The sequence below is a fragment of the Sinocyclocheilus grahami genome, unplaced genomic scaffold, assembly GCF_001515645.1.
Source record: "Sinocyclocheilus grahami isolate Dianchi unplaced genomic scaffold, SAMN03320097.WGS_v1.1 scaffold180.1, whole genome shotgun sequence".
NCBI lineage: Eukaryota > Metazoa > Chordata > Actinopteri > Cypriniformes > Cyprinidae > Sinocyclocheilus > Sinocyclocheilus grahami.
The window spans coordinates 196,424-219,646 of record NW_015505359.1 but is presented as its reverse complement, the minus strand read 5'-3'; the positions used below and the strand labels follow the sequence as shown (position 1 = coordinate 219,646).

Sequence of the window (23,223 nt, the reverse complement as noted above, 5' to 3'; positions counted from 1 at the left end):
ACTCAAACACTCATGTTACTGTATAGGAGGAATGTTTGTCTGACTGATGGGAGACAGTGAAGGCGGATGTCTAATATGGTCAAAACAAGTGGTGAACATATATCAAATATATAAATCTAGTGATGGTTTAGTGTAAGTTGAATACTGGAGATCATTCCAAGAGGAATGTGCTCTTGAGTGGTTTGAATAATGAAAGAAGGACCTTGTTTTTACATCATTTTACATAAATAAAATGTTCCACTGAGGAAATAAATCTTATCAGGTGAACGTTATTTATGTCATTCTGAGAGTTATATTTTAGTTATGCATAATGTGTTCTCTGTAGTTCTCCAACAACAAAAAAGCTATTTTATCCTCAACTGCATAATTTTAATATCCTGTTGAGATTCACTGAAAAAAATGTTAATCCCTTAACCTTTCAGCTTTATACTGAGTTAGCTCATTGCATCTGTTGTAAACAAATATGCTTTGAAGAATATTAGCTATAATGAGCATCTCCAGACATACAGCTACTTGTCCTTGTATACAGAACGATGCATTGCAGCCAAATTGATAGTCACATTTTTCAAAGACAGATCTCTCCCTCCACCTACTGGCCACTGTTTCACCAGCAGCACAATATGTTGAGTAATAAAAAATAGACAGAGCAAATTATTAAACAATACCACTAGTTCAGTTTTATACTTCATTAGTTTGACAATGTATATATATATAATGTATGTATGTATGTATATACAGTACAAGCACATATGAATTTACAAATGCATATATGAATACTACTTAAATTATAGCTTTATATTAGGTTTACTTAAATTGTAACTTTGTACTTCTATTCACAGATTTGTTTGAAGTTTATAAATAATAGATTGAACAACAAAGCAATATTTATGCAGAATATTGTTTGTTTGCTCTGACACCTCTCATCAAGGTCACAACAAGAGAAAGCTGATGCAGATACCCCCTTGATACTGAAGCTTACCGTTCACATAGACTATCTATATATGTATATATAGGTATTAGAGAAAAGCTGAGCATCTAACATTCACATTACACAGTGACATGCATGGTCTTACAGATATTAAAAGAACCATAAATAATAGTGGACATTATTAATATCTTAAGACCCAGTAGACACGCTTAGGCCTATGTTTCTCTTTTGCCTTTCTGTGCGATAATAGTAAGTTTTTTATTTAATTTAATTTTTTCTTCATACTGCGCCAACCAAAATGTAATTTTGATGTTACATACAGCTAACAGAGACTTTAGCTGGGTATATTTTAAGTTCTAGGAAATATCTTAATTAGAGGTTTGCAATAAATCTGACTCGGCACAACACGGCCCCAGTGTTACGTCGAGGCAGCGGCCGCATCCAAGTCCGTAACTACAAACCTCATCATCATCATCATCATCCTCAACAACATGGCGCCAGCGTATAGCTGGACCGCACATAGACGCCACGGCGCTTCTTCAGCAAGTTACTTTACTCACTAAACGCAGCGTCGCGAAGATTTTGGTCATCTTAGTCTCAACAATTCACCTGCTTTAGCAAAAATAACAGACCGTACTGTACTCGCTCACTGTTGCTGTTGCTGTCTTTCTCAAAGTAAAAGGAAAGTGAGCACTGAGATTACGCAGACGGGAAAAGTACTTTTTCCCCCCAGGAAAATAAGCCATGTAATTACGCTCAAAAGGCTTTTCTTCAGAGGACATGCTTCTAAACATGAGCGAAAATAACTGTCTATTTGAAGAAAGGGATAGAGAAAGACTTCCTCCTATACTAAATCATGTACGTATTTTTCTGCATTTCAGATATTGCTAACTATGATTAACATACATACCTTTTGAATAAACAAATAGGCTATATTAAAATATCATACATTAATGCATATTTTTTGAACTTTTAAACACTGTTTTAATCCAAATTTTGCTTGATTTTTAATGCACAATTGCCTTTGAATTGGTGTGGTTATTCTAATGGTAATGATTTATATTGGATTCTGTCTGAAATTAGCCAAGTGCTGAGACAACACACTTTACGTATTGTATATAACTAAATCACATTAACAGCGGCATGTGTGATTCATGGAATATTTAGCTCAACCTACTGCCCGTACAGCGCATTTTCTTTGTGTAATTCTGTATTTTCCTGGTGTTGAAAGCGCACAAAATACATCAGCCGATGTTTCGTTTCTGCTACTGGTTACGCAATGAGTGACACAATATCAATGAACAAGGTTTTGATTTCCTCCACTATTGTTTCAATCTGCTTTAATATGTATATTGTTTTTTACGGATACTTATTTTATTCAGATATTTGAATAAGGGGTGAGGGGCATATCTTTTTAGTATTTATTTTTTCTTATTTTTGCTTAATTAGATGTTAACCTGTCAGTTTAGTGTAGAATAGTTATTATAGTTTATTGTAGTATCTGTTCTTTATTGCCATTTGTTTTATCAGCAGAGTACAGGTGTGCTGCAGCACAATTTATTTTCTAGAAATATTGGAATATAACAAGGATCATTTCATTGGCAGAGCTTGGATCGTGGGCCGAAGCTCCATTTCCCCTTTTATGGAAGCTTCATCTCCACCCTGAATCACAAAAGAGAGTCAGGCAGCCACAGTCTTTCTTCTCCGCTCCTGCTACCTGCAGTCAAACAAGGTCAGACTGCTTCCAGCGCTGCCAGTTCTGGCTATTTCTTGTTACATAACTTGATTTTGTTTATATATTAAACACATTTTATCCATCCATAGTCTGTGCTTTAGGTCTACAAGCAGGTAAGTAACTCAAGCAAGGGTTACTATGGCTTTAAAATGATACTGTATGCATGAGTGATTTAAAGGTAATTCCCTTTTGCAAAAAAAAAACGAATTGCTTTTCAAAGCAGTCTGCTTTGAATTAATAACCACTTCACACTGTTTTAAGCAGATGTTTTCCTTTCTTTGTCTTGGAGATCAAAGATGTTGTCTGTGTGATGCACAAGTGTGTTCACGCCTAACATGTCTTTAGCACAGATGAGCTGGGGACTTGTTAGGAAGACTCTACATGAACTGGGGCCTGACGTGGTGCTAAAGCTCATTAAATGTTCTCACTTTCCCTTGTAAATTCACTGAGCGAACCTTGAAAACGTCAGTTGTTCCTACTCTAGTCCACAAGTACAAATCGTTTTGTGAATCTTATCTCATCAGGCTTAATCAGTGCATTTGTTGAGAAATAAAGGACTAGAGTGCCTTTAAATATAATAACACTGTGCTGATGGTGATTGCACGTTACCAGGTGGTTGTTGAGATGCTGAGAGTCATTGTTTAGATAGTTGTTTCTGATAAGATAATGACAAATAATTGTTAGCTGTAGAGTGATTGCAAAAATCCCCCTGGAGAACATGATGAACAGCCCACCTTGCTCATATTGTGAACTGCTGTCTAATTCATTCGGTGTGCGTTTGTTTTCAGTGAGAGAGCTTCCCCCAATATGTCCAGATGTGAGACAGAAGCATCGTATCTCTATTGATGTTCTCCCTCCAGAGGTGAAGGCTCGTTTTGTCTCAGAACCCATTATTCCCATTCGGACCAAAACCGCCAAAGAGTTTCAGTATGTACTTCTTCCGTTAGTCACCCTACAGTATTCCCAGGTCAATTACACTGTGCTTAACTGTGTCTTTGTCCGGCTGTAGGGACGATGTTGAAAGGGCAACTATCTCAGGGGATTGGAAGCAAGTTCATGATTTCTACTTGACCACATTTGACTCCTTTTTGGAACTCAATGGTGCATTTAAGGTGTGTTGAAGCTCCCAATACAGTGTCTTGTTCATGTTTCAAATGTTTTTACTAGGTTGCTGTTGATTGTTTTCTTATTGCTTTAAATTGAACACAAGCTTGCTTCCAAAAAGGCTCAAATTAACCACAACTTTTACTGTGAATTATCAGTTCACTTAATGTGTGTAAAATATAACAACAATCATTTAAAATATATTTGTTTTTTACAAATATTTTACTAGTTGCTCAATTATTAATAGCATATAATTGACTTATCTAAATGTGCTTTTATTTAGGCTTTTGAATAATGGTCAATTTTATGAAAGAAACATCCTTTTAAGTGTAGCCAAAGTTTTTAATGAGAACTCTTGGAAGTCAGTGGAAAAAGTAACCGTGAAAGTCAGGAAAGGGGGAAAACTAAACATTTTGGTCTCAAAATGAATCAATGAGCTCATTCAGGGAGTAAAAAAAACCATCTGCATATAGTTTCATCAGAAAATCTTATTCTTATATGAGTTGAATGTTTTACCATCCATTTTATATGTGAAGTATATATAAAACACTCCATGTAAGTGGATGGTAGAAAGTATGATTAATGTTTTTGTTTTATTTATTAATTTATTTTTTCAGAAAGAAGCAAATGCTCCCTTCAACACTATTGAAGACTCAGGAATAAACATGAAGTTTGTCAATATTGTTTATGATGCCTTACTCCACACCGTAAGTAAGAACATTTCCATTGCAAGAACTGACTGAAGTTCTCTTATAATTAAATTACACAGTAAGCCTTTGTGCTTTGTCTTTTGTTTTGAATTTGGTTTTAACAAAATTGGTTTAATCTGGCTAATTTGCAGCCCGCAGATACACAGAAATCAGTCCTGAAGGGAATTATTAATAGCTTATTAAGAGAATGGAAAGGGTGAGTAGTGCATTGTGTTCTCTCACTGAAGCACTAAAAGAAGACATGAAGTCTTTGCAGAAAATAATGATTAAAAAATAATCACCGTCAGTTTTGTTTCTGTATTTTTTAGGCCTCGCACAAAGGATGACCTTAGAGCGTATTTTGTTCTCGTGCAGGTAATGGCATTGTTTTTGCACACTTGTGTCTTTTTTTGTTTATGAAGAAATTATTAGTTCTGTTTATCTCTTAAGAAAGCAGTGTTCTCCTTCACTATTACATCCTGGCTTAATAGGTTGATCTTCAGCTGATTATCAAAAAGAAGCTAACTATATTGAGTTTATAACCAGAACTGTACTTATTTGTCAGAAAAATAAAATTTGGCTCTAAAGTTTGGATCTAAATTCGGGTGTTAGAATTAACATAAGATGCATAAAATTTATATATATAAATAAAACAAATACATTTTATGAACAGAGCTGATAATCAGTTTGAAAACATAGTGACATCAGCATGTAACTAAATAATATGCAACAACAGGGACTGCACAAATCAGTGATTAATTTGTCAATCATATCCAATCTACGTATGAACAGATTGATTCACCATAATGAATCATTACAGTGCACAGTACGAGAGTGAGAGAAGACAGTTTAGATTGTGATTGTGTTTTATCTCAGCATGCTTGCCTGTAAAGCTTCTTGCACATTAAAATGTGATGTGGTGTAAAGTTTTGGTGCTCATTGGAAAAATTTGTTTTGAGAACAGCTGTGCTACTGCTACACACTACTGAAAAATCTTTACACCAACACAGCTGATCTATTCACTCTTACTAGTGACCAAGCTAATGCCATTAATACAAAATTGCCTTCATTACACGGAACCCAAAGACGTGATACTTTTCTGTAATACCTGTAATTTCCCTTTGCAAACCAAAGCAGTTATCTGTGTGCGATCCTATAGATGTGCACTTACACAGCAAAATTGCTCTAATATGACTTTGATTTGCCCTTTGTGTTGGCAGTCACGTTAAACACCCCAGGGTAAGTAAGAGGCAAGCTAATGCCATTAATACAAAATTGCCTTCATTACACGGAACCCAAAGACGTGATACTTTTCTGTAATACCTGTAATTTCCCTTTGCAAACCAAAGCAGTTATCTGCGTGCGATCCTATAGATGTGCACTTACACAGCAAAATTGCTCTAATATGACTTTGATTTGCCCTTTGTGTTGGCAGTCACGTTAAACACCCGAATCTGAGTTTCAGGAAACTCTTGATCTACTCTCTCACCACATGGCCCATTGACTCCAGCCATAGCTCTGCTCTGGTGCAGACAGATCGTGAGCTAAATGTTTACTTCACACATGACCAGTGCAGGCTGGCCTGGGACTGTCCAAATAAGGACACAGCCACTGGATTTAAGCCTGGGAAGCCGTGGGCAGAGAGAGAGAGATGATGGCTTGGTTAACTGGGATTTGTTTTGTTTTGGGTTTTGAGCTTTATGAAATGTTTTTTTTTCTCTACATTTGATGGGGATCAGTGGTGGTGAGAGTTAGACGTTTTCATAAATGTACAGCATGTACAGATGTCGGTCTTCTCCAGAGTTCACATATAGTGCTATTCATCTCCAGACTGTTGATGAGCTCTCTGACCTACATTTCTCTGGAGGACATGATGAAATTGAAAAGCAGAGGCAATTATTGGGCTGATCTGTCTGCCACTAATGTCAGGCACCCTCTGTATTATTTGCGTTTGCTGTGCCTAAGGAAGGGATGAGGTCATACTGGAGAGGAAAAGAGCTGGTTTCCGCTGCAATGCCACTTCTTATTAATAGCCAGACTTCTTTCTCTGCTCCTAAACGAAAAGTTATATTTCCTTTTTGAAGTTTGCTGAAATGCCTCTCTGTGTCGCAGAACCCTCAGTACACCAGCCCAGCCACATATGTCATCTATGCACACTTACTGAGGCAAATAGCATCCCTGGCTGAAGCGGACCACCATTTCCTGATGCACTGGTTTAAAAAGTGAGTCTGACGCAGCCAATCTGTTCAAGAGATCATTTTTTAATTCTAAGTACTGTAGTTGTAGTTTTAATTGTGAAATGTGTCAATGCAACAAATAGCAAAGGTAGCCAGTGTCAAGGCATTACACAAATTGACAGTAAAAAAGGAGTGTGTATGGATTATATCTTCCTGCTTACAATATGTTTCATCTCTCAGGCTGCCTCAGAAGCGTTTCAAACAGCTGGTGGAGCGTTTGCAGCTCTTCATCACTACCCGCCTATTTCCTGCCAAGCCAGATGAGTTGCCGCCCATGGCCAAATGCTCATGGTGGATTCCCTCAGCCACTAAAGTCCTTTCCCTCCTTAGTGAGTACTACTGTGTTGGCCACTAGAGAGGGCTTGGAGATAAACAAGATAAACAAGATTTCTTTACAACTGATTCTGAACATGGTTCATGGTGGATTCCCTCAGCCACTAAAGTCCTTTCCCTCCTTAGTGAGTACTACTGTGTTGGCCACTAGAGAGGGCTTGGAGATAAACAAGATAAACAAGATAAACAAGATTTCTTTACAACTGATTCTGAACATGGGTCTTGTTTTAACAGATGCTGCAAACAGCATTTCCTCTCCCCCTATCATCCCTTTCACTGATTTGTACAACCTAACATTGGACCACATAGACTTTATGGAGGATTACCACACATGGCAGGCTCACGGAAATTCAAACAGGTGTGACAGCAAAAATATAATTTTTCAAATTCAAACATTGCATTAGAATTGGTTTCAGACAATATTTTATTTTTTACAAAATAATGAAAAAAAATTTGTTTCCACAAAAATATTAAATAGCACAGCTTTTTTCAGCATTGATTGTAATAATAATAAGAAATGTTTCTTGAGTACCACATCAGCATATTAAAATGATATGTGAAGGATGCTGTGACACTAAAGACTGAAGTAATGGCTCCAGAAATTTCAGCTTTGCCAACAAAGGAATAAATTACATTTTAAAATATAGAAAAGAGTTGTTTGAAATCGTAATAATATTTCACAATATTTTTGATCAAATAAATGCAGCCTTTGGTGAGCATAATAGACCATTGTATGCAAAAGAAAATACTTATTTGCTATTGGGATTAGAAAAATAAAAGTAATTCCAGATATATTGCACACTATAAACTCCTACTCAAAACCAAGCAATTTCCGATCTATATCTTCTCAGGTTCACCTTCTGTCAGTTCCCCTTCATCCTGTCCACAGTGGTGAAGAAGGCCATCATCCAGAGAGATTCTGAGCAGCAGATGATCAGCATGGCCAGGGTGAGAATTCACGTGCACAATGAGATAAGATGAGATGAGAAAAGATAAAAAAGATGATCTCTGTTTGGGAAAATATGTATTCTAGTTTGAGACTATTTTCTGATAACAATCCTAGCTTGGGTGGGGCGGCCATTCCTATGGCTCTTTCCCAAACATATGTGTCCAGCCTGTAGGATAAACAGACACGTGGCTGGAGAATAATATCAACATACACCGCAAGTAGACAGACATCATCTCTCTTAGAAATGTGTTACTCGGAAACAAGAAATAGAGACACATGGAATACAACCTAGACGTGGCCATGTTCTGCAAACTCATTTGCTGACTGATAAATGCATTTCTCTCTATGTCTTGTACAGCAAACCCTGGTGGACAAGGTTTCTCGCAGGCAGAGGGTGGATATGAGTCTGCTGTTTCTCAACATTAAAGTTAGGCGTCTGCAGCTGGTCAGTGACTCACTGGATGAGGTAATACTGCTTGGTCCAGATCTGTAAATTTAGAATTGCATCTGTTCCTGTAGATGTTACCAGCTCCTTTGAACCACTGAAATGTATTTAGCTCTATAAGAAGGCAGAGATTTGTATGGGCTGCACTGCTCCGTATAAAGTAGCACAAATCAACATTTTGTTTTCCTTTGGCTGAGAGGACTTTCAGCCAAAAGCATGTACATTATGTTCTGGAAAGTTCTAAGTCTGGCTAAGACTTTATTTGGAAAAATGGCCCCTCCATTAATGTGTTCCTTTTTTAATAGCTTTCGAGAAAGCGAGCAGACCTGAAGAAAAAACTGAAAGTGACGTTTGTTGGGGAAGCAGGGTTGGACATGGGTGGACTCACAAAAGAGTGGTTTCTTCTCCTGATTCGACAGATTTTTCACACAGACTATGGTAAGATGGTCAGGACAGACAGTGCCAGTCTTGGATTATATAAAAGTGGTAACCACTGGAAGAAAAAAAAATCTGTTGTCTCATAAAAAAGTCTTAAGCATATTTTTAAACATACATTTACTTGAAAGGCAAAATGGCAAAAAATTTTAAGACTATTTAAATGTTCACTCTTAACATCTTAATAAAGACATCCCCAATAACACAATTTAGTGAGGTTTATTAAAAAATATTGATATTTAATTAAAGTTAACTTTAAAACACACACACACATATGCATGCATATATGCATGTATATATGTTTGTGTGTGTATTTGTATTTATAAATGATTTATTAATGTTCATTTTCATACTCAAAACCCTTGATTTTTAATGAGGGCAATCAAAAGAATGAGCATAATTCTTATCACTGTCTGACAAAAACATTTCTTAGAAAGTAACATAATTTGTGGACCTTATGAGAGTAAAAGAACCATAATAAAAAGAAAGAAAAGTAATAAAACTGAAAGTGACGTTTGTTGGGGAAGCAGGGTTGGACATGGGTGGACTCACAAAAGAGTGGTTTCTTCTCCTGATTCGACAGATTTTACACACAGACTATGGTAAGATGGTCAGGACAGACAGTGCCAGTCTTGGATTATATAAAAGTGGTAACCACTGGAAGAAAAAAAAATCTGTTGTCTCATAAAAAAGTCTAAGCATATTTTTAAACATACATTTACTTGAAAGGCAAAATGGCAAAAAATGTTAAGATGTCTATTTAAATGTTCACTCTTAACATCTTAATAAAAGGTTTATTAAAAAATATTGATATTTAATTAAAGTTAACTTTAAAACACACACACATATATGCATGTATATATGTTTGTGTGTGTATTTGTATTTATAAATGATTTATTAATGTTCATTTTCATACTCAAAACCCTTGATTTTTAATGAGAGCAATCAAAAGAATGAGCATAATTCTTATCACTGTCTGACAAAAACATTTCTTAGAAAGTAACATAATTTGTGGACCTTATGAGAGTAAAAGAACCATAATAAAAAGAAAGAAAAGTAATGTAGTTAGATTAACTTGCATAATTAAATTAAAACTGCACCACAATTTTGCAGTTGCATAAATTAAAGCTCTCTGTAGAAGCCTCCATTCTTATGTGGCTCAGAAACAGCGAAAATCAGAAATATTGATAAATATATAAAGTGTCAGGTACTTTTCTAATAACACAGCAATGATCAAGTAAAAATTAATGATAGTGAAAAAAGCGAACATGAAAATATTAAAATGCCTGGCTCAACAGGGCGCTAGGATTTCAGAAAATCACATTTGAGTATCTTCAAGACATGAAGTATCAGACTTCCAGTCGTCAGTCCTCATTTGCATATTTTATTTAGACAGCGTGTGTAAATAAAAATCAGTGGGTGTTGCTCATTCTTAGTGAATAGTAATTGTTCTTTTCTGTGTCTGTATGTCATGTTGCAGGCATGTTCACCTATGTGAAGGAGTCCCAGTGTCATTGGTTTAGCAGCTGGAAATGTGACAACTACTCCGAGTTCCGATTGGTTGGAGCTGTATCCTTTCATTTCCCTGCAGTTTATACAGTATAGGTGGTCACGTGTGGGTGTGACAAACTTAAAATAGCACATAAATACAGAGTCAACTTCCGTTTGGCACATACATCTGACATTCATTCTCGTCCTTCTGTTTTCTGGTGGGAAATTTTTTGGGTTTTCTGCCACCAGTCTGTGCTATGATGATGTGAAAATGGAGCATATGCTATTTTTATGCCATGTGATTTGTAAATGTCTAGAACGCAATGTTATAATGCAATATGACGCTAATGACAGATGCACAGATATAGTCATGGTTATGAAATGGTTTTATAAGTGATGTGGTGTGTGAGCGGGCACGTGTCAGAGTCGAGAACTGGAACTAATTTGAAATCTCAGGAAGATTCTTTTGTTTTGTCTCGTTAAGAACTGCCAGGACTTGGTTTGTGTTGTCTCATCATTGCAGTCCTCATGGAAACTGTCCCTCCTGTCTGCTCTCTCCCCTCACTCTCCTGAGCTGAGGACTTTTTTTCCATAGCTCTCGCTACACATATGGAGAGCACATGGTGCTGAGTTGTCAGCTACAGCTGAAAGCACTTACGTGCAGGGCTCTTCACATTTTCCTCTAAATGTATTGTACACCTGTTGGGTGTTCTTCCATGCATCTTACTGTGTTTCTGTACTGTAGGTGATGTTGCGATATTAGCAAATCTTAAATAACTCGCGTAAATTGTGCAACACTAGTGGCACAAACAGATTAGCCAAAGTGTTTTAACCACTCACTTAATCTTTGATCGTATTAAATTGGGCTGCTCAAACAGATTACAGTTCTCTTTGCTGCTGCTAGTTGCTAGTTGCACACAAATTACAGACTTTCAAGTCATGATGAAACGGAAGTAGTGACAGATCTTTTCTTCAGTATTGTGACATACATTCAAGTGAAACTGAAAAAAGGTAGGGTGGGGACTTGGTTCTCTCCATAGGTTGTTGATTGGATGGAGGCAGATCTGAATGTGAGTTTGCAGTTGATTGTAAGAAAGGGGCAGGGTTTAAGTAGACAAAATAATTGGAGAAGTCCACCATGCTTCACCAGAGGCATACAAGCCAGTAGACTTTAGTTTACGTTACAGCCATGACTCATTATTGGCTACTTGCTATTGCTAGTCAGAAGTTTGTGGTTTTAGTGTGGCATTCTTATTCAATAGAACACTTATACATTAGCATATAGAACCTTCAAAGTTAACATACATGGACTAAAAGGCACAACAAATTTATTTTAATGCATCAATTTTGCAGTTGCATAAATTAAAGCTCTCTGTAGAAGCCTCCATTTTTATGTGGCTCAGAAACAGCGAAAATCAGAAATATTGATAAATATATAAAGTGTCAGGTACTTTTCTAATAACACAGCAATGATAAAGTAAAAATTAATGATAGGCATTCTTATTCAATAGAACACTTATACATTAGCATATAGAACCTTCAAAGTTAACATACATGGACTAAAAGGCACAACAAATTTATTTTAATGCATCTATAATTATGGTTCAAAAGTTTGGGGTTGATAAGATTATTTTTTTTGGAAGAAATCTCTTTTGCTTACCACTGTATTTACATGATGAAATAAAACAGTATTAATGTGAAATATTATTACAGTTTAAGAGCTGATTTCCATTTAATACAATTTAAAAATTTTAAGAACACTTATACATTAGCATATAGAACCTTCAAAGTTAACATACATGGACTAAAAGGCACAACAAATTTATTTTAATGCATCTATAATTATGGTTCAAAAGTTTGGGGTTGATAAGATTATTTTTTTGGAAGAAATCTCTTTTGCTTACCACTGTATTTACATGATGAAATAAAACAGTATTAATGTGAAATATTATTACAGTTTAAGAGCTGATTTCCATTTAATACAATTTAAATTTTTTTATTATATCTGTGATATCAAAGCTGAATTTTTAAAGCTGAGACATTCACAGGATCATCAATGTGAAAAACAGCTGTGCTGCTTAATATTTTTGTTGAACCTGATACTTTTTTTCAGAATACTTTGTTGAATAGAAAATGTTCAAAAGAAGAGCATTTATGTAAAATCGAAATCTTTTGTAATATTATAAATGTCTTTAGTGTCACTTTTAATAAATACATACTAAATAAAACAATTAATTCCTTTAAAAAAAATCTCACTGACCCCAAACTTTCAAATGACTTTCTAGTTTGGTAGTTAAAAGAAGTAAACTATGATTTTGACTAAAACTCAATTGAACTTGCCTAGTGATCATTAGACGTGACATTATGGAAAGCAGAATGTTAGGTGCCTTCATGCAAACCACTGCCTGTTAGATCATTTACCATCAAGCAATGAGGAAGCTGCCTTTGGTTTCTGACGTAGCCATTGTGTAACAGATGGCCGGAGGTGTGTGTCAGGTCTATGAATCCTTCCAGCTATGCACACTTAACCTTGTCTGTCAGCTCATGGGCTTGGCTGTGTACAACAGCATCACACTGGACATCCGTTTCCCACCTTGTGTCTACAAGAAGCTGCTGACCCCGCCCATTGTGCCATGTGACCTCGACACCCCCGTCGGCATGGCGACCCTCACCTTGGACGACCTCCAGCAGATTATGCCTGTATGTACACAAGCTGTGATACACCACATGGTATAATATTCAATCCAGCCAAATTTTGATGAACACACACGTATCAATCACTAATGGGTGAACCGCCTGCTGTCACTGTGTAGTGTGGTATTATTCATATATAAAATAATCCAGCAGCCCATATAGCATTTACGTACTACTTAGGATGTTATGCTCATTATATAGTGACATTGAGCTCACTCAGCCATATATAAACGGAGCAAATGACTGACAGAATAACACTGAGTCAGAAATAGCTGTTGCATTATCTTTTGCACTTCCAGGGTGTCACCCAGCCATCACAGACTCACACACTCCTGTTGTCTAGTTGCCTGGATGCGATTAATAAGCCTCAGATGGTGCATTGTTCTGAGGACAGCTCTGTTGGCTTTCAGCTCTGCTGATAAAGTCATGCTTGTCTTGTGAATCTCACAGCAGCCTTTGAAGTATCATGCTTTTCTTTCTTTTGAACTCCTTAACCCTTCAAATGCTGGTTTCTATTTTTCTATTTCTAATACAGCTAAATATCAAGTAAGAGTAAGTCCCATTATTGTTACTTACTGTTTATGAGGAAAAAAACTAACAAATGCAAGCAAGCAATCAAATAATTGTCTGAATGTGCAAGTCTGATTTTACTTGCCAAGTTTATGGTCCGTACGATTTTTTCAGCAAGGGCACTTGATTATGTTTGAATAATATGATTACATTTAACAATAAAGACATTTATAATGTTACAAAGTTCAAATAAATGCCGTTCTTTTGATCTCTCTATTAAGCAATGGATCCTGAAATGTGTCGCGGTTTCTATAAAAATATTAAGCAGCACAACTGTTTGTCAACACTGATAAGAAGAAATGTTTTAATAATAATTTTTTTTAATAATAGTTGACAATGCTAATGTTTGACTGTATTTTTAATTAAATAATGCATCCTTGGTGAGAATAAGAGGCTTTTTTCCCCAAAAACATTGAAGTTTTGAATGAAAGTGTACAGTAGTTTACTGTTGTTTCTATAATTTTATACTAGGAGAAAACAAACATTTAAGTAACTGGACTCAAAACCTTATAGTTACTAAGATATAAGTCTTGTTGCAACTTCTTTATGGGACAACTAGCCCTGGTCTCCCCTATATCATTAGAGTTGTTTTTTGAAAATGGTATATTATTAAACTTAGCAAGATTGCAGGGAAATTTCAAACAGATGGGATAATCATGACAAAATGGTTCCAGTGTACTTCTAAGCTAATTTATGGTTTCTTTTGGTGACACAATGATATGCTTGTTCAAATTCAGCCAGTGCTTCTCCTCATGTGTCCAGCAGAGGGCGACCAATATTAGCTATTTCTTCTGCAGTAACACTCTTTGTCATAATACAGACTATTGCTGGAATTTAACATATAAGTGAAATACTAGTTAGTTAAGCTTAAGCATATTGATTCCTCTTCACTCTCGTGTTACTGCAGAGTCAGATTTAAATGAGCCAGATGTTCTGTTTTAATGGTCTCTGGCTTCCTCCGAACTTACATACTGTAACTGCCTGCGGGCGTTGTTTGCTTCCTTGCTTCAAACTTTTTTCCAAAGGTAATGTGGATGTGGAACCTCTAAAGCTACTTTCTTAAAATGAAAAAAAAAACAACAACAAAAAAAACAAACCTAGATTTCCGCAATTTGCGTCAAACAGCACAAACATCTCATTTGCTACCATTTTATTAGCTGCACAGATTTTCAACTAAAATTAAGTGCTTCCTAACAGAATATATGATCTTTGACAGTCACAGAAACCTCACATAATGTCACATATAGTATGCTGTAACTTGTAGTCATCTATTTTTTGTAGTGTCAATACATTTCAGTTTTATGATTTGTATAGTAAAGTGTCCCTTTTACTGCATTGTTTACTAAAGTAGAAATACACAGTATGGGCCATATAAAAAGCTAGGATTTCAGAAAATCACATTTGTCAAATGTGAGTGTTTCTTTGTGCATTTTAGGATCTTGCTCATGGACTTGGGGAACTCCTCAGCTATGAAGGAAATGTTGAAGAGGACTTCTATACCACGTTTCAGGTGAGTCCCCTCTAAACTTGACCTACATCAGGATAGACTTGTTTCTCGTTCCATCGTATATAGATAAGCGTGTTTGTCTGATTGAACTAGGCGATAAAGTCCGCAGAGAATGGAAGCAGAGGTCATTTCTGTACTTTTTTCCTCTAGGTTTTTCAAGAAGAACTTGGAGTGATCAAGTCATATAATCTGAAACCAGGAGGGGACAAGATCCCTGTAACAAACCTAAACCGAAAAGGTGAGAGAGTCTCTACTCTCCAGTTATATGCATGACTGAGTTTTCCCTTTTCAACATGAATTGCTACATTGCCTTATTCCCGCTACTGAAGAATTGATCTGTTTGTCTCCGCACAGAATACGTCCAGCTCTACATTGATTTCCTGCTGAATAAGTCCATCTACAGGCAGTTTGCTGCTTTCTATCATGGTTTTCATAGCGTTTGTGCCTCAAATGCCCTAATGGTGAGTTTGCTGCATTGTTTTCACCAAAATACTTACTGCATGGTAATTAAAATAAGTAATTCTGGGGGGAATACTCTGGAAGCAAGTAAATAGAAGCCAAGAAACAGCTTGACATTTCACTGCAGCTAGTAATTTTTAACAGCTAATGCTGTTGTGAGGCACAGCAAGCCCTGGAATATTCTACAAGTGGCTCTTAGACAGAGAGAGTTTCAGGGGCAGGAGAGAGGGCAGGATCTGTGGGCCATTTTGTGTGTGTGTGTGTGTGTGTGCGCGTGCAAAGGCTACATCTGTGTATGGGCTGTCCCTTCCCCCTCTGTTGGAAGGGTGCCCTGTAACTGGGCCTGCTTTGTTTGTTCAATCTCCATACCGTATCCAGGCTCTTCAGCTACTGGCTGGGAGAGACCTTAGACTCAAGGTCATATAGAATAAATACATAGAGACCCCCAGAAAATTGCATGTCTCTTGCCCTGCTTAGCATGTCAATTGAAATCTGAACAAAGACTCAGTTTCTTACAGACTTTGCACAGCTCATGAGTGTGGTCTCCTCCATGTTTAAACATAGCCAGTGCTGACTCAATGAACTAACTAGTTTGAGAATTAAAAAAATTATAATAATAACAACAACAATAATGTGATATTATGTTTGATTTAAATTATTCTTGATTGTTCTTCTTTTAGACAATATGTAAATAGATTTATTTTTTTTACTGTTTCAGTTTACAATTTTGTCTGAAAGAATACCTAGAATAATTAAAAATATACCAAAACTATTATCACTTTGTTGACTTCCTTCCTGAACTCTTTAGACACTTTTCTTTTTTTTTAAACATTTTACTGCACTCTGGTGTCGCTGTACATTATGGTGGGGAAATTAGATTATTGTGATTTTTTATTTTTTTTGCAGAACAGTCTTTCTTAATTTAAATTCTTGTTTGTCTTAACACATGGGGCCTCATTTATCAATCTAACGTAGAAACCAGCGCAGATCTGTGCGCACAAATCAACTTACAACAGAGTTCACGTGTGATTTATGAAACATTCGTATGCCGCCAATCTCATTGTACGAATGATCGCATGTTGATAAATGTGGCGCCAGAAAACAATCGTCATTTGAATGTCACGCCCTTAAAAACACCCTGGTTTAGAAGCCTCGCCCTAGAGTTTACGACACGGAGAAACAAAACCCGGCCAAAAAGAGGAAGTAATCTCGCTAAAGAGAAATTGATCTCACTCCAAAAACACCCGTTAACCTTGTAATTGCAAACAATTAGGCTACATTAATATGACCCATTTATATGTATATTAAAATACTGGTAAATATAAACAGCCTATTTAGTTCCCCTCACTCTACAACAAATATTTTAAATTTAACGGTATTCAGAACAGAACAAGAATGAAAAATAAGTAGTTATAAAATTATATTTTAAACTGTAAAATAAAACAAATTAGGCTATAGTGGCATTCATTATAAACAGCATACAAATGTCAAGCAAAACTGAAACAGCATTGGGCTCACGCGCCTGTCTCATACCACAAGAATCCAAATGTTTCCATTTTTGCCATATTTGTAACATTTGTTTGCATAACTATTATTCATTATGCAGCCTAAACATGGCTTTATACTTCACTCATGTTCTAATATCCATGTAAAATCCTTCACATGTGCAAAAATGTTTATTGTTTGGGCGCTGCACGCTGATTTTACAGAGGACCTTTTCAAATAAACAGTGTAACTTATGTTTGGTTGACTGCATTTTAGTTTGATGATGAATGGCTGAAATCTCAGGCAACGCTAGAACTAATGTTGTCTGTGTGTGCGTGAGGCGCCTCTGCGATCAGATGGATTCAATCAAATAAAGATATAAAGAAAAGAAATTAAATGCATTAAGAGTGTCACAAAAACGAGCATAGCCTATACTTGTTGCACAGTGTTTTTCCCCCCTTTTGTTAATCTTTTAATTATATTATAGCCTATTATATATTTTGTGTGATCCTATTGATTTGATCCCTTTTAGAAACTTAATTTCTGTTTTTCTCCTTTCACAGAAGCGCTGCAGGTGCATGATGCGACGATTGAATATATCCTCATGGTCGTTTATGCTGCTATTCGCGCATATAAAGCTAAAGCCCTGTACAAAACAAAACAAAAAAAAAACATTCTAATCTTACTGATTAACGATCGACTAATGAGCTTCGTTTGATGGTCAGGAATATAAAAATGAACAAAATGCTGTCAATCTACAATTCTCCACCGTATTTACGAGGCTGCGCGCAACATCATGTAACTCAAAAACTTGCGTACACGAGCTGAGACCAGACGTGAGATTTGATCGTAGCCACCGCTCACGTCCATATTGATAAATTCCAAATTTTGCATTGAAACGACCGTACGCTAAATTTTCTGTCGTACGTTCGTTTCGTAAATGAGGCCCATGATGAGGGAGTGTTTTAAACTGTGTGCTGGAATAGTCTGTGTAAGAAACGTCTAGGTTACTTGTGTAACCCTCGTTCCCTGAAGGAGGGAACGGAGACGTTACGTCAGTCGTGACTGACGAATTGGGATCTCGCCCGAGAGCAGGAAAGAAAGCACGACTCCGATCGGGCATCTATGGGGGTCTTCCCGGCGGGAGGAGCACCAATCAGCGAACAGGTTCCACTTCAGCCTGTAAGCGTGTCTAGTAGACGGGGCTCTGGCTGAAGTGATGGCGTTTACTACCGCTGGAGGTAGCCCACCTAGAACCTCCGCGTCCCGTCCAGGGACCACAAGTGGAGATTCCACAAGTCTGGCCTCAGGTGCCAGAGGGTGCCCCCTCTCTGAGAAAGGAGATCCCTCCTCAGAGGAATTTGCCAAGGAGGGGCTGTCGCGAGGAGCATCAGTTCGGGGAACCAAGTCCGACTGGGCCAATATGGCGCTACCAAGAGCACCTGCTCCTCGTCCTCCCTGACCTTGCACAGTGTCTGTGCGAGAAGGCTCACTGGGGAAAACGCATATTTGCGTAGGCCCCGAGGCCAGCTGCATGCAGTGCGTCCGTGCCGAGGGTTCCCTCGGCCAGGGAGTAAAACAACTGGCAATGGAGGCAGTTGATATGCCACTGCAGCCGGGGCCCCGGCCGGAGCCTCGCAGCTGCATTCCCAGTGCACATGGCACCCCAGCCCCTGGCAGAGGCATCTGTTGACACAACAACATGCCTGGATACTTGCCCAAGGGACACCCCTGTCCGAAGAAAGGCAAGATCTGCCCACGGGCTGAAGGTCCGACGGCAGCACGGGGCGATAGAAACCCGGTAAGTGCCATGCCAATCTCGGGACCCAGTCGTGAAGCCAACGCTGAAGCGGTCTCATATGAAGCAACCCGAGCGGCGTGACAGTGGCTGCGGATGCCATATGCCCCAGGAGCCTCTGAAACTATTTCAGTGGAACCACCGTCTTGCACTGGAAGGACCCCAGGCAGTTCAGCATCGACTGTGCACGTTCTACTGAGAGACAAAGAGACAGAGGAAAGAGATCCTCTGCACCGGGGAGAATTTGCTCTTTTCCCAGTCGACCCTGAGGTCGATCGCTGCGAACCCTTGAAAGATGCGTTTCTGTGTCAACATCCTGAACGGGAGCTTGTGAAGGGCCCGGTTCAGCACACGCAGGTCCAGGATTGGTCGTAACCCACTGCCTTTCTTGGGTACGATGAAGTATGGGCTGTAAAAACCTGACCTCATCTCGGCTGGAGGGACTGGCTGTATCGCGTCCTTCGCCAGCGGGACCGTGATCTCTGCACGCAAGACAGGAGCATTCCTGTCCAGCACAGAGGAGAACCGAATGCCCCTGAACTTGGGAAGGTGCTGGGCGAATTGAATCGCATAGCCGAGTCTGACGGTTCACATGAGCCAGCGAGACGGCCTTGGGCATGCTAACCAGGCCCCCAGCGACCGAACAGGCGGGACTAGGGAAACCACCGACGTACCCGCAGTGGGGCAGCGCAGTGGAACACAGGGACCCAACCCGGGAGGCTTCCGTGCATCCCAGGGTGGGGTCTGAGTGCGCGGCGCGCCACTTACCTGGCTCCACGGCTGGGCAGGGGGCTCGTGAGGAGGCATAGGACGAGATCTTACAGGCCCTGGACAGAAAGGCAGCTCTTTTAGACATTTGCTCTTTTAGAAAAAAAAGGAAACACTCTTTTAGAGAGAGCGCTGAAGCGCCCAGGGGAGGTTGCGGCGAGACCGCAGAATGGCAGCTGCAGCACGCCGACGATGAGCAGCACTGAATGGCAACCATCGCTGACGCGCCGTAACAACAACACCAGCTGTTTCTTCCAAACACTCGCGGAGATTCGTCCTGAGAAGGCTCGGCTCCGAAGCGAAAAAACTGATGTGCGTTTGCACGCGCTCTCCATTTATACCCGCGCTGCGGGGCGGGGTGCGCGTGGCGAAACACGCACGCCAACTGTCATTGGCTTGTTTGTACACTCGAAGGTGATTGGGCTCTCGGGCGAGATCCCAATTCGTCAGTCACGACTGACGTAACGTAGAACGTGACTGACTGAAAGTGAACCACATTTACCAATACACATTTTCTTTCTTATTACAAAACTTTCTGTTGTAAGAACAACAGTGACTTGCAGCGAGCCTAAAATACACACGAGTGTTCAGTATGATGTTTTGTATTTGTTGGATATTTTTCTCTATGCACCAGGGAAAATCATAAAAAACACGTATGTTTATCTTGGCGATGATTCAGCCTTGATTTAGACTTCCCAATATGGTGCTACCTCAGACTGCTCTCTTAATCAAGAGATGCACACAGAAAAAAGAAAAGCAGAGAGAGCGTTATTTCATCTGACCATTTTAAGGAATGTTCAGCCTGTGAGTCATTGGTTTCTCTCTGGGTTCACTGAACTGCACAATCACCAGTTGATATGCTCAGTTTTTTCCCCTCAGTATGCTGTAGGATCAGCTATACATGTGTCCAGTGGATTATTTAAACAGTGCGATGGCAGTGAAATAGTGTCACAATGAGAAGAGATAAATATGATTTCAGCCTGATTCCACTGGCCATGATAAAATTTAGGCCCTCCCCGTCTTTAGTGATTACGCAACAGTTGACTGTGTCCCTGGCTGCTTATGTAAGAGGCTCTGTAATGGTAATATCTGACTCGCTGGTCTTAGTGTGGGGTGAGGTGGGAGGGGTAAGGTGGAGGGTTAGGGGAGGGGAAGGACGTGACAGATTGGTTTGGACCATTGCTACCTATTCTGTGGTTTAAAGACCTATCTTTATCTTTCAGTCTCTGTATTTCACACTGTCTGTCTGTTTCTCAACACACTGCACAGTACGGTCTGTGTACGTGCAGGGTGTGGCAACAGTTATATTTTGATAAGATAGATATTTTACAAGGATTCATACCAACACACAGTAATTTTATTTTACTTTTATTTTATTCACCTTTGTCATCTTTTTCTTTTCTTTTTTTCAAAACATTCAAAACATTGTTTAATATGCTTCTCTGACTCTGTCTTCTAAATACGATGGCGTTTTAGTGCCACGTTAAAAAAAATCTAAGATTACAAGATTAAAGTCAATACGAGAATAAAGTTGAAATATTTAGAGAATAAAGTCAAAATTACGAGAATTAAGTAAATTATACAATTACGATATTAAAGTTATAATATTTTTAGAGTATAGGCTATATTGCGCGTGCGTGCAAATGGCCTGGATTGGGAGCACCAAATTCTGGTGGCCTGGCAATTTGAATGATTTTGATTTGAATATACGTGGGATTATTAGCAGGGGTGGATTATTAGCAGGGAATCAGACTAACACTTTTGGCTATTTTGTCATGTCTTGTTATTTTGTTTTTGCATCTAGTACCATTTTATAAGATGATGTGCCATCTTAAAAGTGCAGCTTTGTCGGCGCCAATAGCCTAGAAAGCTTCAGTGGCCTCTGTGGTTCCAAAGTGCTCACCCTGGTTGTGCCATTGTGCTCCGGGCGTCCCGAGTTCAAGTCCCGGCTCGTGGACATTTCCCGATCCCTCCTCCTACTTCACTTCCTGTCATTGCTATACTGTCCTATCAAAATGAAAATGCCAAAAATAAATATATAAAAAAAAAAAGTGCAGCTTTGAGAAATGCAAAAGTTAGAATTATGATAAGCCTAAATTGCTTGATTGGTAGGAAAATGAATTAATACTTGACGATAACTTTCAATTTGTTAACATTAGTTAATGCATTATGTATCATAAACTAACAATGAAAAATAATTTTGAAAGCATTTATTAACCTAGGTTAACATTAACATTTACCAAGACTAATAAATGCTGTAACATTATTATTAATTGTTAGCTCATGTTAGCTATTGCCAATGTTAACCAATGTCCTTGTATTGAACTTTATTATAAAGTGTTTTTGTTATTGTTGTTGCAAAGATTACATGCAGATGAAGGGGCATAATTAAATGCATTTTCTTAACATATTATTTAAATTAACATTTTTTTTCTGTAAATATGCATCAACATAATCACAACAATGGTAGTACCAAAGGACTCATTAAACCTATCATTTATATAGCTTTTAAGGCCAGAGGAGGTTGAGATCCTAGTTTGTGGAAGTCCTAATCTGGACATGGGTTCTCTTCAGCGATTGGTACAGTATGAGGGCTACAGCAAGACTGACCCCACCATCCGGTACATGTCCTGTTTACAATTTTTAATAGCCATGCTCTTACATGCATATCAATCAGTGGAAAGGTGACTGTTCGCTCTGGTGTTACAGAGCCTTCTGGGACGTGGTTCTGGCATTTCCTTTGGAGCTGCAGAAGAAACTGCTTCACTTTACCACAGGAAGTGACCGTGTTCCTGTTTGTGGAATGGCCGACCTCAATTTCAAGATCTCCAAGATTGATGTTTCCACTGACTGGTAATCATCACATTGGAAGATTGCAGTGAAATGCATTTTCATTCTCTACAGTTTATTTATTTTTTCTCTTTGCAGGCTCCCAGTGTCACATACATGTTTCAACCAGATCTGTCTACCTCCATACAAGAGCAAGAAAGAACTACGGCAGAAATTAACTATTGCCATTTCAAATGCAGAGGGCTTCGGATTGGAGTAGATTACAGTTGTGGATAACCTAACTCATGGCTGTATTTAACCTGCGTCCACTGAAAGAATATGGGCTGTGATAGTTCTAATATTTGTTTTTAAGAACCAACAGGGTTGTGCCTTTTAAATTATTGTTCCGTTCCTGAATTTGAATTTAGGTAACAAACAAGATGCAGAATTGCAAATCGAAATTGCATGCAAGGAAGTGGAATTAAAACCAATTAATTATGTCAAGTTCATATACACTACTGTTCAAAAGTTTAGGAAAGAAATTATAACTTTCATTCAGCAAAGTTGCATTAAATTGATTAAAAGGGACAAATACATTTATAGTAATACAGTAAAGACATGTTACAAAATATTACTCAAATAATTCAAATAAATGCTGAACTTTCTATTAATCAAAGAATCCTGAAAGAAATGTATCACGGTTTCTACAAAAATATTAAGTAGCACAACTGTTTTCAACATTGATAATAAGAAGAAATGTTTCTTGAGCACTTGGATCATGTTATCCTGAAGACCAGAGTAATGGCTGCTGAAATTTCAGCTTTGCC

At 38.3% G+C, this 23,223-nt stretch overlaps 1 protein-coding gene across 1 annotated transcript; it reads left to right on the top strand.

Moving 5' to 3' along the window:
• Positions 1-1,404: 1,404 nt before the first annotated feature.
• LOC107594154 (probable E3 ubiquitin-protein ligase HECTD2) lies at positions 1,405-22,947 on the top strand. The gene is made up of 21 exons (XM_016284105.1): positions 1,405-1,786; positions 2,534-2,660; positions 3,452-3,590; positions 3,673-3,775; positions 4,385-4,474; positions 4,609-4,673; positions 4,786-4,831; positions 6,569-6,678; positions 6,874-7,022; positions 7,261-7,384; positions 7,878-7,974; positions 8,334-8,441; positions 8,726-8,858; positions 10,336-10,424; positions 12,888-13,046; positions 15,046-15,120; positions 15,268-15,355; positions 15,472-15,578; positions 22,133-22,248; positions 22,337-22,480; positions 22,556-22,947. Exons 1-21 carry the CDS (start codon positions 1,709-1,711, stop codon positions 22,674-22,676), a joined length of 2,268 nt encoding a protein of 755 aa, XP_016139591.1. The 5' UTR covers positions 1,405-1,708; the 3' UTR covers positions 22,677-22,947.
• Positions 22,948-23,223: the final 276 nt, after the last annotated feature.

Excerpts from the sequence above, each read along its gene's own strand:
- LOC107594154 (XM_016284105.1), top strand. The coding sequence starts at position 1,709 with ATGCTTCTAAACATGAGCGAAAATAACTGTCTATTTGAAGAAAGGGAT. Across the intron at positions 13,047-15,045 it reads ACCTCCAGCAGATTATGCCT|GATCTTGCTCATGGACTTGG; the intron begins GTATGTACACAA and ends TGTGCATTTTAG. Across the intron at positions 15,579-22,132 it reads GTGCCTCAAATGCCCTAATG|CTTTTAAGGCCAGAGGAGGT; the intron begins GTGAGTTTGCTG and ends TCATTTATATAG.